Source organism: Dipodomys spectabilis, unplaced genomic scaffold (genome assembly GCF_019054845.1).
Source record: "Dipodomys spectabilis isolate Male_0828 unplaced genomic scaffold, ASM1905484v1 ptg000680c, whole genome shotgun sequence".
Lineage (NCBI taxonomy): Eukaryota > Metazoa > Chordata > Mammalia > Rodentia > Heteromyidae > Dipodomys > Dipodomys spectabilis.
In genome coordinates, this window is record NW_024871357.1 from 97,501 (window position 1) to 112,500 (window position 15,000).

Sequence of the window (15,000 nt, forward strand, 5' to 3'; positions counted from 1 at the left end):
CTAAGTATAAATCGATTCAAAATCAACTAGAGGAGTATCTTTTGATTAATCTTTTTTATATTCGGCTCAATCCTTTTTTTATATTCGGCTCAATCCTTTTAGTAAAAGATTGGGCCGAGTTTCATTCGAATTCAATTAATAGAGGAAGGGGGAATTTATGAATTACGCTTTATCCAAGGTATCCATTGCTTCAAATTCAAATTTGATTTCCTTCCATACTTCGCAAGCAGCCGCTAATTCCGGACTCCATTTGGCAGCCGCACGAATAATTTCATTACCCTCACGAGCAAGATCACGTCCCTCATTACGAGCTTGTACACATGCTTCTAGAGCAACGCGATTAGCTACAGCACCAGGTGCATTTCCCCAAGGATGTCCTAAAGTTCCTCCACCGAATTGTAGTACGGAATCATCTCCAAAGATTTCGGTCAGAGCAGGCATATGCCAAACGTGAATACCCCCGGAAGCCACAGGCAGAACACCTGGTAGAGAGACCCAATCTTGAGTGAAATAAATACCGCGGCTTCGATCTTTTTCAACAAAATCATCACGCAGTAAATCAACAAAACCTAAAGTAATCTCTCGTTCCCCCTCAAGTTTACCTACTACGGTCCCAGAGTGAATATGATCCCCACCAGACATACGTAAAGCTTTAGCTAGTACACGAAAGTGTATACCATGATTCTTTTGTCTATCAATAACTGCATGCATTGCGCGGTGGATGTGAAGAAGTAACCCATTATCTCGACAATAATGAGCCAAGCTAGTATTTGCAGTGAATCCCCCTGTTAAGTAGTCATGCATTACGATAGGAACTCCTAATTCTCTGGCAAATACAGCCCTTTTCATCATTTCTTCGCATGTACCCGCAGTTGCATTCAAATAATGACCTTTGATTTCACCTGTTTCAGCCTGTGCTTTGTAAATGGCTTCGGCACAAAATAAGAATCGATCCCTCCATCGCATAAATGGTTGGGAGTTCACGTTCTCATCATCTTTGGTAAAATCAAGCCCACCGCGCAGACATTCATAAACTGCTCTACCGTAATTCTTAGCGGATAACCCCAATTTAGGTTTAATTGTACAACCTAATAGGGGACGGCCATACTTGTTTAATTTATCTCTTTCAACTTGGATGCCGTGGGGCGGACCTTGGAAAGTTTTAGTATAAGCAGGAGGGATTCGCAAATCCTCTAACCGGAGAGCACGCAGGGCTTTGAATCCAAATACATTACCTACAATGGAAGTAAACATGTTAGTAACAGAACCTTCCTCAAAAAGGTCTAAGGGGTAAGCTACATAAGCAATATATTGATTTTCCTCTCCAGGAACAGGCTCAATGTGGTAGCATCGTCCTTTATAACGATCAAGACTGGTCAGTCCATCTGTCCAAACAGTTGTCCAGGTACCAGTAGAAGATTCCGCAGCTACCGCTGCTCCTGCTTCCTCCGGTGGAACGCCAGGTTGAGGAGTTACTCGAAATGCTGCCAAGATATCAGTATCTTTAGTTTCATAGTCAGGAGTATAATAAGTCAATTTATACTCTTTAACACCGGCCTTGAATCCAACACTTGCTTTAGTCTCTGTTTGTTGTGACATAAGTCCCTCCCTACAATTCACGAATTAAGAATTCTCACAGGACCACGGTCTACTCGACATGAATTAGGAGTTAATAACAAAACCTTTCGCGGGAATCCATCTTTCAAAAAGTTATCAATAAATAGTATCAACTAATCATAATTTAGTTATTAGACCATAGTATTTGAGTATTTGATTCACCAAATACATCATTATTGTATACTCGGTCTTCTATATGGCGCAACCCAATTCGTCTTTTTCAACTAGTTAATGCTTAACTTTTTTGCATCGAAATCTAGAAGCTATAAAGAATAATAAGAAGAAAATTTCTCTTGACAACGATATATGTTGTATATGCAAATCTTAGATGTAAAACTCTGAAGAATTGGTTTTCTAAAAAATGTATATCTGAAGAATGGGTTGATGCAAAATAAATAAGACTCTACAAAAGAAAAAAGAGATGTATAAAAAATGAATAATAGATAAGGATAACTCAATATGCTTAAATACGAAATAAAGGTTCTATAGCGGAGTCCATAGCTGAGATAGCAATAATGAATTTAAAATAGCCTTCCGATTCGCATTCAATAAAGAATACGGAGGAGAATCTTCGATATAATACGAAAGAAATGAAAAATGTCCTGAATCCTTTTGCTATATTCATTGACTTGTTATTTCTATTATTAGTTAACTAAAAACTGCAATCAAGGAAATGGAAAAGAAAAATGAAGGAAACAAATGCCTTCAATTCAAGGCGGTGAATGATAACAACGGAATCAAATGCTAACCCCCAGTTTGAATTAATTGATAAACTTGATATAGAACATTTTTTTTGGACTCAAAATATTAATCTTAGAAAAAGGAATTCGACATAGTTATGTTATTTTTACATTAATTCTATTATGCAAATCAATCCTTCTAGTTCTAGTCTTGGAGTTTCTGCGCTTGAAAAAAAGAAACTGGGACATATCACTCAAATAATTGGACCCGTTCTAGACATAACCTTTCCCCCTCGCAAGATGCCGAATATTTACAACGCTCTGGTAGTTAAGGGTCGAGATACTTTCGGTCAAGAAATTCATGTGACTTGTGAAGTCCAACAATTATTAGGAAATAATCGAGTTCGAGCTGTAGCTATGAGTGCTACAGAGGGTCTAAGGAGGGGAATGGAGGTGATTGACACGGGAGGTCCTCTAAGTGTTCCAGTCGGTGGGGCGACTCTCGGACGAATTTTCAACGTCCTTGGAGAACCTATTGATAATTTAGGCCTTGTAGATACTCGTACAACATCCCCTATTCATAGATCCCCACCCGCGTTTATACAGTTAGATACAAGATTATCTATTTTTGAAACAGGAATTAAAGTAGTAGATCTTTTAGCCCCTTATCGCAGGGGAGGTAAAATTGGACTCTTCGGGGGGGCTGGAGTAGGTAAAACAGTTCTAATTATGGAATTAATCAACAACATTGCAAAAGCCCACGGGGGGGTATCCGTATTTGGAGGAGTCGGTGAACGTACTCGTGAAGGAAATGATCTTTATAAGGAAATGAGGGACTCTGGAGTCATTAATAAAGAAAATATTGCACAATCAAAAGTAGCTCTAGTCTATGGGCAGATGAATGAACCACCAGGAGCTCGTATGAGAGTTGGTTTGACTGCGCTAACTATGGCGGAATATTTCCGAGATGTTAATAAACAAGACGTGCTTCTATTTATCGACAATATCTTCCGTTTTGTCCAAGCAGGATCCGAGGTATCCGCCTTATTGGGCAGAATGCCTTCCGCTGTGGGTTATCAACCCACCCTCAGTACTGAAATGGGTTCTTTACAAGAAAGAATTACTTCCACAAAAGAGGGGGCCATAACTTCTATTCAAGCAGTTTATGTACCTGCAGATGATTTGACGGACCCCGCTCCTGCCACGACATTTGCACATTTAGATGCTACTACAGTACTATCAAGAGGATTAGCCGCTAAAGGTATCTATCCCGCAGTTGATCCTTTAGATTCAACGTCAACTATGCTCCAACCTAAAATCGTTAGCGACGCACATTATAAAACTGCGCAAACAGTTAAGGAAACTTTACAACGTTACAAAGAACTTCAGGACATTATATCTATTCTTGGATTGGACGAATTATCCGAAGAAGATCGATTAACTGTAGCAAGAGCAAGAAAAATAGAGCGTTTCTTATCACAACCCTTTTTCGTAGCAGAAATATTTACAGGTTCCCCGGGGAAATATGTCGCTCTCGCAGAGACGATTAGAGGGTTTCAATTAATCCTTGCCGGAGAATTGGATAGTCTTCCCGAACAAGCCTTTTATTTAGTAGGTAACATTGATGAAGCTACCGCGAAGGCTACGAACTTAGAAATGGAAAACAACTTGAAGAAATGACCTTTAATCTTTGTGTACTGACACCGAATCGAATTGTTTGGGATTCAAAAGTCGAAGAAATCATTTTATCAACTAATAGTGGACAAATTGGCGTATTACCCAATCATGCGCTTATTGCTACAACGGTCGAGATAGGGATTTTGAAAATCCGCCTTAACGACCAATGGGTAACGATGGCTCTGATGGGTGGTGGTGCTAGAATAGGCAATAATAAAATCACTATTTTCGTACATGATGCTGAGAAGGGTAGTGACATTGATCCACAAGAAGCTCAGCAAACTTTTGAACTAGCAGAAGCTAACTTGAAAAAAGCAGAAGGGAAGAGACAAATAATTGAGGCAAATCTAGCTGTCAAACGGGCTAAGGCACGGGTAGAAGCTATCAATGTTATTTCGTAACTCATTTTTGTGGACCAAGAATAACCAAACGAACTTCTGTATATATAAACAAACAGAAGTTCTTTTGATGCATTATAGTTATTTCGGCCATAGGATGTATAAACTTAGTTTTTGCCAATTGACTCCAAGTCTAAGTGAAATCCGATTCGAGTACAATGAAACTTTTTCAATAAAAATGCAATCAAAAAAATCAATCGATCGAAAGGATAAAAATAAATAAAAAAATAAATAAAAGAAAGTCGGTAGAAAACCGGATGAGGAGATTATCTCCTATCTGATATCTAATACCTTATACCTACTATTGGATTTGAACCAATGACTCCCGCCGTATGAAAGCAATACTCTAACCACTGAGTTAAGTAGGTCCTTTATCATCACAAAGAGAAAGAAATGGAACTCCTCTTATCGCTCAATTATAAATGGAATCTAATTTATAAGCAATACCAAGCAAGAGAGACCAAAGAAAAAGTATGTTGAATCCAATATCATCTACTAGTTATCTTGACAATCCATTTTCGACGTGATAAAATATATATTACCAACAACAAACACAAAGGGCTATAGCTCAGTTAGGTAGAGCAACTCGTTTACACGTGCGCCAATGCTTTTTCAGATGAGTATATCATGGAATCAAAAGACTTATTGAGAAATCAATGTCTAACTCCAGTTTAGAGAACAAACAAGAGAACAATAGCCTGACAAAGGAAAGGATTCGGTCTCATTTTAGTGCCTTTTCGGCCTTTAATAGAAAACCTTTATTGATTTATTTACGATCTTGATAAGGTGAAGAACCATTCTATTCAATGCTGGAGGAGGGTAAAAGACAAGGACCTCAAAAAATTCTCTTTTCGTCCTATCATCTGAATTTTAAGGTGTATGAAGTTCAGATTTTTTTCTTTAAGCCAAACCAGGGCGTCGATGGAGATTCCATTTAACTTAAGTTGATCTAAACCAAAAGCAGACCTACGTCAGGAGAGCCCTTCTTTGAAAGACTTTGGTAGTGCTTGGGGATTAGAATCTAAAAAAAAATCCGAGCACATGGAGCTATTTTCTTCTCTTTCTAGTAAGAGAATTATGGTAGACTAACTTAGTATTTCTATTAGTTACTGAAGGAGCCCAATGCAAAAAAAATGCATGTTGGGTCTTTGAAATAGTTCGAATCATTTTGATAATCATCAGTTTGATCTGTTTTACCGAGAAGGTCTACGGTTCGAGTCCGTATAGCCCTAAAGTCAATCCTAATAAAGAATTATAGAATTTTCATCTCTTCTTATTCTTTGTTGGTTGTAACTGGCCGATTGCAGTTGTTTGGGTCATCAAAAGAAAAGCATTGTCATAAGTTTGTTCACAAGACCGGATCAGAGCCTAAAGATGAAACAAAAAAACGTTCAGTGAATTGGATCCTGTCGGTATTTTTTAACCAATCTTGGTTAAACAAAATAAAATTTCAGTACTCTTTCGGGTTCAATTCCATATGAATTTTCGTACTTTCCTATCTGCAATCACAAATTCAGTGATACTTCTTTCCTTTGGCTTTGGTTGGTATAGCTTACTTTTTTAAAATACAAAAGAAAGGAGTTTTTTCTTCTCGTATTTTATCAAAATAAGCTCCTATTTCCTAGTTTCTGAAAATTCCTAAATTTGATAATTTTTTGCCTATTCGTTTTGATTCTATTAATCATAGAAATTGAATTTATCTTAATTCAATAGATTTATCTTAATTCAATAGACTAGTACTTTACTATTAATTACTATTAATTCTATCGAGTAATGCTATCTGGATAATATTATAGAATGGAATTTCGAAAAACAAAAAAAAACGAAATTTCTATTTTTTTTTTCTTTTTTTAGAGAGAATTCGAAGTGAAGTGGGAGGTAAAAAAAAGCTCATTCGAGGATGCAAAATTGCATGAGACAAATCATCGAAAGAGAGGCATATGATATATGAGATAAAATATCTCAGGTATATATACAGTTATCTTGAATTGCAGATACAAAAACGATAGAATCCTTTCTGATTAGACCCAACTATAAGTCTCGGGTAGCGTAGCAATAAAATAAAAAAAGATAGACAAGAAATCAAAGAAAATAAGAGGAAACGCTGTTATAGAAATCGATATTGAATTCATTCCATACTTAATCTTGAATTCATTCCATACTTAATTTAGAATAAAATTTAGAATAAAAATGAACAAAATAAAAAATGGTAGAATTCTAATTAATAATTAGAAAAAAATTTGAATCTCAAAACAAGGGGGAGGGGGATATGGCGAAATTGGTAGACGCTACGGACTTAATTGGATTGAGCCTTGGTATGGAAACTTAGCAAGTGATAACTTTCAAATTCAGAGAAACCCAGGAATCAAAAATGGGTAATCCTGAGCCAAATCCGGCTTTCCGAAAACAAAGAAAGATTCATAAACAGAAAAAAAAAAGGATAGGTGCAGAGACTCAATGGAAGCTGTTCTAAAAAATGAAGTGGCTTGCGATTAGTAAAAAGGATAAACTATACATATATGTGACAAATGTTAATCTACGTATTAACATACTATATCAAAAGATTACAGTCTGGTCTGATAAATAACTGATAAATTGCACGAGAATAAAGATAGAGTCCCAGTCTACATGTCAATATCGACATAAAGGAAATTTATAGTAAGAGGAAAATCCGTCGACTTTATAAATCGTGAGGGTTCAAGTCCCTCTATCCCCAGTCTCCTCGCCTTTTTTTTTGATCTGATTCTTTCTTTTCGTTAACGCTTGAATATTCATTATCTTTTTCATTGATTCGATTGTTTCACAAACGTATCCAGGCTTCCTTTTTCTTTTTTTTTTATTGACATCGATCCAAGTCATTTTTTTTTTTTAATGAAAGTGAGAAAGACGACCCCTTGAAAATGGTCGGGATAGCTCAGCCGGTAGAGCAGAGGACTGAAAATCCTCGTGTCGCCAGTTCAAATCTGGTTCTCGGCGCATGCTTGATTTGTGTATAAATATGTATTTATTTTATTCTACAGGTTCATTTTATTTATTGGTTATTGGGGTTATTGGTTAAAATCGAGTCTAGTCTCGAGCAGTTGAAAGATAGGAATAGCCACGACTCGTTTCCTATTCATCTAGAGTAGAAATAGAATATGCTCCTATTTTTTTGGGGGGTTCTTTACTATTCTATGTTTTCATTCCCGCTTATTTTTGCTTTTTTTTATATTGCGCATCCAAGTGCACTTGGATGCGCAATATAAAGTTCCTGATACATAACCCATTTAGTTCATCCTAGTAGCTCGACCAGTCCGAACTAAAGGCCAGTCCGAAATAAAAATCTTGAAAAGTTTGATAATCCAACGAATCCAGAATTGCATTGTCTTTTTTTATGTAGTTTCTACAAAGCAAGAAGAATACGACGAATACTTCACTGACTCTCTTTTTTTCTAAGAAAAAAAAGGCCAAAAGATTCCGTGACTATTATCGGGAGTTATAGTACTGAAGATTCGTTTCTTATTCTATATTTAGTTAATGAGCATCTTGTATTTCAAAAAATTTGGGAGCAATATAATCCTTACGTAAGGGCCACCCTATCCAACTTTCTGGCATTAAGATACGCTTTTGGCGTGGATGATTCTCATAAGTTATTCCCAACATATCATAAGATTCCCTTTCTTGAAAATCCACACTTTTCCAAACCCTGAAAACAGACGGAATTCTAGGATTCGTCCTTGGGGCAAATACTTTTATACAGACTTCTTCGGGTTGATCTATCCCATAGTCTATTCGCGTAAGATGATATACACTAGTTAACATTCCGCCCGGCGCTACATCATAGGCACATAGGGAACGCAAATAATTGTAACCATATACATATAAAATCACAGCAATGGAATGCCAATCCTCGGGCTTTATCTGTAAAGTCTCTATTCCTTGGTAATCAAAACCCAAAGATCTATGAACTAGCCCATGTTTGACCAGCCAAGCAGACAAAGGACCTTTCATCTTTTTTCGCTCTCCCTCACTCATTTTTTTTTGTATAAGTCTTTACCATTTCCAATCAAATTTCTGAAGATTCATTTGTCTTTTGTTCTTCTGTGCCAAAGAATCTTTTCTCTAATTTATAAATTCGTAGGACGAGACTGAATTGTTATATTTTAACAATGTTTCAGGGAATTTTTTTGAAATAGAGGACGATTGATAGAGTAATCCTTGATCATAATTTCCAGTATGAGTAGTCCACCCACAAATCTGAAACTTGTGATTGGTAATAAAAGACCGCTTCCCCTGTTGAGACTTAATTCGATCTTCATAAATTTCTCGAGCGAGTTTTTTACGAAGTTTTGTTATAGCATCTATAACCGCCTCTGGTTTTGGTGGACAACCGGGCAAATAGACATCTACAGGAATTAACTTATCAACTCCTCGAACCGTACTATACGAATCGGTACTGAACATCCCCCCTGTAATTGTACAGGCTCCCATAGCAATAACATATTTCGGTTCAGGCATTTGTTCATATAATCTCACTAAAGAAGGAGCCATTTTCATGGTTATTGTGCCGGCGGTTAAAATAAGGTCTGCCTGTCTAGGGCTAGATCTTGGGACTAGTCCATAACGATCAAAGTCGAATCGTGAACCTATTAATGCAGCAAATTCAATGAAGCAACAACTGGTACCATAGAGAAGTGGCCATAAACTGGAGAGTCTTGACCAATTTGAAAGATCATTTGATGTAGTTGAAATAACGGAGGGTTGGGTTGTCCGATCAAGGAAGGAAAACTCGATGGAATTCATAACTAGCTCACTGTTTGTTTTTTTTTGCAAAATGAGATTATTGTCGAGAATATTCAAGGTCTAAGACCATTCTAATGCCCCCTTTCGCCACGCATAAACTAAACCAAGAATTAGGATAAAAACGAAAATGAAAGCTTCTATAAATACGGATAACCCCAATATATCGAAACTCAGTGCCCACGGATAAAGAAAAACCGCTTCAACATCAAAAACAACAAAAACAAGAGCAAAGATATAATAACGGATTCTAAATTGTAACCAAGCATCGCCCAGCGGTTCTATACCCGATTCATAACTCGAAAGTTTCTCTGGCCCTTTGTTAATCGGGGACAAAACTCCGGAAATTAGAAATGCTAAACTAGGAATAACACTTGATATTATTAAAAATGCCCAGAAACTATCATATTCGTAAATTATAAACATAGGTGTACTTCTATGAATGTAGAAAAGATGCAAGAGTCATCGGTTTGAATTCGAATTCATTGCCAACTCATTCATAATTGTTTAGTTAAAACAAACTTTTTTGGATGGTTTTGGATGGAAAGACTTAGTTTTTTTTGGTTGTTTTCTATGTCTTTTTTCAAGATTGATCAATTCTAATTTTTCCATTCCATTTTCCTCACTTTCTTTTTGCTAGCCATTCTCTATACTATTAATCTCTATTGCTGTTCGACAAATACGAACTTTTTTTTGTTGTTCTCTAAATCATATTAATTATGAATAACTAAGAAGAAAAAGTTAATAGCTACGATTCGAATAGTTCATTAAATTCCTATGCATGTACAATTTCGATTAGGTAAGCCCGCTTAGCTCAGAGGTTAGAGCATCGCATTTGTAATGCGACGGTCATCGGTTCGACTCCGATAGCTGGCTTTTGCCGCTTTGTTTGATTTTTTCCACGATTGGTCTTTTTGAAAAACGAACATTGAAAAAATTTCTTTCGGCTGTTTCAAAGATCCACAATTATTCTAGAAACTTCCAATTCGGAATAAAAGTTAGAGAAATGAAATCGCGATAGAACAAATCAAGAGCAAGAAAAAGAAATCTTTTGTATCTTTTTTATATACATTATTTATGTATAATAGAGTTCAAATATGGATCCAATCCATCCCATTATTCTTTGGAATATAATTAGACTCCGATAAATATTGACCTATTTATACTATTCAAATTTATCCTTTAGTTCAGTTTTAATTAAAGTTTATGAAAATTTCATTTTCATTCAAGTTTCAAAAATTTCAATCAAATAAAGGAGTCTTTATGTCACGTTACCGAGGTCCTCGCTACAAAAAACTACGTCGTCTGGGGTCTTTACCGGGACTAACTAGTAAAATCCCTATAAAGAAGCAAAGGGCACCGATTAGATATCGACCGAGCTTTTACAAAAAATCCCAATATCATATTCGTTTAGAAGAAAAACAAAAATTGCGTTTTCATTATGGTCTTACCGAACGACAATTACGTAACTACGTGCGTATCGCCGCAAAAGCCAAAGGGCAGACAGGTCAGGTTTTATTACAGTTACTTGAAATGCGTTTAGATAACATCCTTTTTAGGTTGGGTATGGCGTCAACTATTCCTCAAGCCCGCCAATTAGTTAACCATAGGCATATTTTCGTTAATGGGCATATAGTAAATAGACCAGGTTTTCGCTGTAAACCTGGGGATATTATTACGGTCAGGGATGACCAAAAATCTAGAAGCATGGTTCAAAATTATCTTAATGCGTTTTCCCTAAAATCGTCTTCCCAAACGGAAAAGGAAAAGGCCTTGCCAAACCATTTGACTCTTCGCCGATTCGAATATACGGGATTAGTCAATCAAATAATAGAGACTCAGTCGGTTGGTTTAAAAATAAAGGAATTACTAGTCGTAGAATATTATTCGCGTCAGACTAAAACCTAACTAAAAGAGGAAGGAAGAGGAAGGGCTCAGACAATTTGTCTTTACCTTGACCCCTTTACGCCTAACTAAGTAGGACCCAAATAGTCAGTCGTTTGACCGGGGTATTTTCTACCATTCATATATCATATGAAGGGGCGGTCTATTTTCACCCCTTGCCCCAATTTTCCAGTATTTTCTCTATTGGAGAAATTGGCAATGGCATTGGCAATGGCAATAGAAACTCTAGATTATATTAAGAAAAATCCTAACTCTTGGAATTAAGTTACCAATTCTTATAGTATAGGATTTGCTACATTGTGATCCGTAAGATTGATAAATTAGATGAAGTTACGGAAAGAGAGGGATTCGAACCCTCGGTAAACAAAAGTCTACATAGCAGTTCCAATGCTACGCCTTGAACCACTCGGCCATCTCTCCTAATTAATGATTATGGCCAAAAAAACGACTGAATCGCGAATTCTTCCTATTTCGATTGTTGCTATCCCGATGATACCTATAAATTACAATCAATTCTAACGACTAACTATATATAACTAAAATAAAGAAAACAACTTTTAAATGAATTAAAAGCAAATAAAGTCAAGACTTTTCCCTCAGGGATGCAGTGCTGCGGGCGGGATAGAGAGCATTTTTTTTTGAGTCTGTTTTAATGTTATTTCGTATTCTACAATGATTTTTTTGTGGGATTCCTTTTTCTCACAAGAATTAATTGAAATCCATTTTCAAATCGATTGAATTGATATCTATGCCTAGATCCCGAATAACTGGAAATTTTATTGATAAGACTTTTTCAATTGTAGCCGATATTTTATTACGAATAATTCCGACAACTTCAGGAGAAAAAGAGGCGTTTACCTATTACCGAGATGGTGTGATTTGATTTTGTTATTTACCGTTTTTAGTTTTATGATATAAATCCATTACTCAGGATATAAAGATTTGAAATAACTCTACGTTTGTTGAAGGTGAAGTTTTTAAATAAATAAAACAATTCCTTTTGTCGTGTATCCCCGACTAATGTGGCCTCAGATGCTTCAATTGTCGATTCTAGCATTTAGCGAAAGGTTAGACCTATGAGTTGTGAGGTTGTGTATTGTAGGTGGTTAACCCTACTCCACTAGTACCAAACCAATAGGTAGCATAGAGGAAGAAGCACTACGACTAGGAATCAACAAAAGAAAATCTCTGTTAGAAAGTTCCCCTTTTCCTTATTTATTGATTTTTACGATTTATTGCGATGGGGCCTCCGAAGAATGGTTAGGACACCAAATATCCATCTCGTTTGTACTTTGGATACCCATAGAACCATCGAAGACTGTTGAGGTGACTAATTCCGAGAAATTAAGAGACGTTGAGGACAAAGAAATTGTTAAAGAAATTGTTGGAATTAACACTAGATTTTTATCTAGTATCGCCATGTTTGCTGTTAAGAAAAAAGCTTTTGCAGGAAGGTTGGCTAGACATTTCTTGTAAAACCACTAGCCCCGCTCAATTTATAATGAGAATATTTGATTGCTTTTTTTTGGATTCAATATAATATTCTCCATTATGCACATAAGGGAGGAGCCGTATGAGATGAAAATCTCACGTACGGTTTTGAAACGGGGATTCTTTGAATAGAATTACGACCGTAACGGATGTCTGCTCAATCCGAAGGAAATTATGCGGAAGCTTTACAGAATTATTATGAAGCTATGCGACTAGAAATTGATCCCTACGATCGAAGTTATATACTCTATAATATAGGACTTATTCACACAAGTAATGGAGAACATACAAAAGCTTTGGAATATTATTTCCAAGCACTAGAAAGAAACCCTTTTTTACCACAAGCCTTTAATAATATAGCCGTAATCTGTCATTACCGAGGAGAACAAGCGATTTGCCAGGGGGATTCTGAAATTGCGGAGGCGTGGTTCGATCAAGCCGCCGAGTATTGGAAACAAGCTATAGCGCTTACTCCTGGAAATTATATTGAAGCACAAAATTGGTTGAAGATCACAAGGCGTTTCGAATAGGATAAGAGCATTTTCTTTTGAGTATTTTATTTGTTTTGAATATTTGTTCTATTTTCCCAATTAGTCCAAAAAAAAAAAAAAGATCCTTTCTCTGTGTTGCGAAGAACCTATCAAAAAATTTGATGACTTTCATTCTACCCTTTTGAAGTGAAGATCGTTCTTTTTCGTCTGGTATTTCATAGAAATACACCCTATACAAAGAGTTGAGAATATAGAAAATTCTGAGACTATAAACAATCAATCATGAGACTCTAGAAAATCAAGAGAATCTCGATTTCTATTATTTCTAGTTATTTAATCTTATAAATTCTTTTGTCTTATTCAAAGATTAAAAAGACCTTAAATGAATTATTCAATTTTATTTTAAAATTATTCTATTTTTTTTATTTGATTTCCTTTGATTTCTTATTTTATTCTATTATTATTCATTTTATTTCTATTATTATTCTTAATAATATTATTATGACTTCTTAGTCTTTATTATTAGTCTTTATTCATTTTATTATTAGTATTAATTAATTCATTATTCGGATTTTAGATTTCTTAATTATTCAAAAACGAAATAGTCATTATTAACAAAAAACAGAAGAATCAAAAAATGGAGTAAGCAGCCTATTTTTAAATGTATAAATTCGCCTTATATTCCTTAATATACTTATTATATTCCTTATATATAATGGGATATCTCGTAGTAATCGTAATGACCACTGCCCTCTCGCCTGATTTGGAATCGCGCAAGAATACTAGTAAGATGTTCCATGTAAAAAAAAAAGGGAGCCGAGCCCATTTCAGAACTTTGTATTAAAAGACGAATAGATTCGGTTGGACAAAAAAACGGTTTTTTGAGCAATTCAAAAAGCATAAAGGTCCGTTGAGCGCCTATTGGCTATGTCATAATAGATTCGAACACTTGCCGCCCTGGATCGACCTCCAGATCATAATTGTTCTAGTGAATAACTAAAGAAACTCGATAGATGGGAATAGGATAGAAGTGAAATAAACTAATTTGAAACATCTCCCATAGGTTCACTAATTACTGGATTGTTGGCGGGTCTCTTTGTATGTGTTGTCCGGAAAGAGGAGGACTCAATGATTATTCGTTCGCCGGAATCAGAAGTCAAAATTTTAGTAGATAGGGATCCCATCAAAACTTCTTTCGAGGAATGGGCCAGACCCGGTCATTTCTCAAGAACAATAGCGAAAGGACCGGATACTACCACTTGGATCTGGAACTTACATGCTGATGCTCACGATTTTGATAGCCATACCGGTGATTTGGAGGCGATTTCTCGAAAAATCTTTAGTGCTCATTTTGGTCAACTCTCCATCATCTTTCTTTGGCTGAGTGGTATGTATTTCCACGGTGCTCGTTTTTCCAATTATGAAGCATGGTTAAGTGATCCTACTCACATTGGACCTAGCGCTCAAGTGGTTTGGCCAATAGTGGGACAAGAAATATTGAATGGTGATGTGGGCGGAGGTTTTCGAGGAATACAAATAACCTCTGGTTTTTTTCAGATTTGGAGAGCATCTGGAATAACGAGTGAATTACAGCTGTATTGTACCGCAATTGGTGCATTAGTCTTTGCTGCCTTAATGCTTTTTGCGGGTTGGTTCCATTATCACAAAGCTGCTCCAAAATTGGCTTGGTTCCAAGATGTAGAATCTATGTTGAATCACCATTTATCCGGACTACTAGGACTTGGATCTCTTTCTTGGGCGGGGCATCAAATACATGTATCTTTACCAATTAATCAATTTCTAAATGCTGGAGTAGATCCTAAAGAGATCCCACTTCCTCATGAATTTATCTTGAATCGGGATCTTTTGGCTCAACTTTATCCCTGTTTTGCTGAGGGAGCAACCCCACTTTTTACCTTGAATTGGTCAAAATATTCGGAATTTCTTACTTTTCGCGGAGGA

The 15,000-nt window shown here is 36.1% G+C and overlaps 6 protein-coding genes, 3 non-coding genes and 1 pseudogene across 9 annotated transcripts in view; 6 read left to right on the forward strand and 4 right to left on the reverse strand.

Moving 5' to 3' along the window:
• Positions 1-15,000, reverse strand: part of LOC122101726 — a 22,555-nt pseudogene that overhangs the window by 6,954 nt on the left and 601 nt on the right.
• Positions 163-1,599, reverse strand: LOC122101733 (ribulose bisphosphate carboxylase large chain). Its single transcript, XM_042672198.1, has one exon. It carries the CDS (start codon positions 1,597-1,599, stop codon positions 163-165), a length of 1,437 nt encoding a protein of 478 aa, XP_042528132.1.
• Positions 2,481-3,977, forward strand: LOC122101731 (ATP synthase subunit beta, chloroplastic). The gene has a single exon (XM_042672196.1). The coding sequence runs from the start codon at positions 2,481-2,483 to the stop codon at positions 3,975-3,977; it is 1,497 nt and encodes a 498-aa protein (XP_042528130.1).
• Positions 7,276-7,348, forward strand: Trnaf-gaa. The gene has a single exon. It is a non-coding gene; the product is annotated as a tRNA-Phe (tRNA).
• Positions 7,886-8,902, reverse strand: LOC122101737 (NAD(P)H-quinone oxidoreductase subunit J, chloroplastic-like). The gene is made up of 2 exons (XM_042672202.1): positions 8,632-8,902; positions 7,886-8,181 (listed from the first exon to the last, which is right to left on the reverse strand). Exons 1-2 carry the CDS (start codon positions 8,900-8,902, stop codon positions 7,886-7,888), a joined length of 567 nt encoding a protein of 188 aa, XP_042528136.1.
• Positions 9,955-10,027, forward strand: Trnat-ugu. Its single transcript has one exon. It is a non-coding gene; the product is annotated as a tRNA-Thr (tRNA).
• On the forward strand, positions 10,415-11,059 carry LOC122101739 (30S ribosomal protein S4, chloroplastic-like). The gene has a single exon (XM_042672203.1). The coding sequence runs from the start codon at positions 10,415-10,417 to the stop codon at positions 11,057-11,059; it is 645 nt and encodes a 214-aa protein (XP_042528137.1).
• Positions 11,390-11,476, reverse strand: Trnas-gga. Its single transcript has one exon. It is a non-coding gene; the product is annotated as a tRNA-Ser (tRNA).
• On the forward strand, positions 11,805-13,077 carry LOC122101740 (photosystem I assembly protein Ycf3). The gene is made up of 2 exons (XM_042672204.1): positions 11,805-11,928; positions 12,695-13,077. Exons 1-2 carry the CDS (start codon positions 11,805-11,807, stop codon positions 13,075-13,077), a joined length of 507 nt encoding a protein of 168 aa, XP_042528138.1.
• The window catches only part of LOC122101729 (photosystem I P700 chlorophyll a apoprotein A1), a 2,253-nt gene continuing 1,419 nt past the window's right edge, over positions 14,167-15,000 (forward strand). Inside the window, exon 1 of the mRNA XM_042672193.1 lies at positions 14,167-15,000. This exon is cut by the window's right edge and continues 1,419 nt beyond it. Within this exon, the coding sequence (XP_042528127.1) occupies positions 14,167-15,000 (834 nt within the window).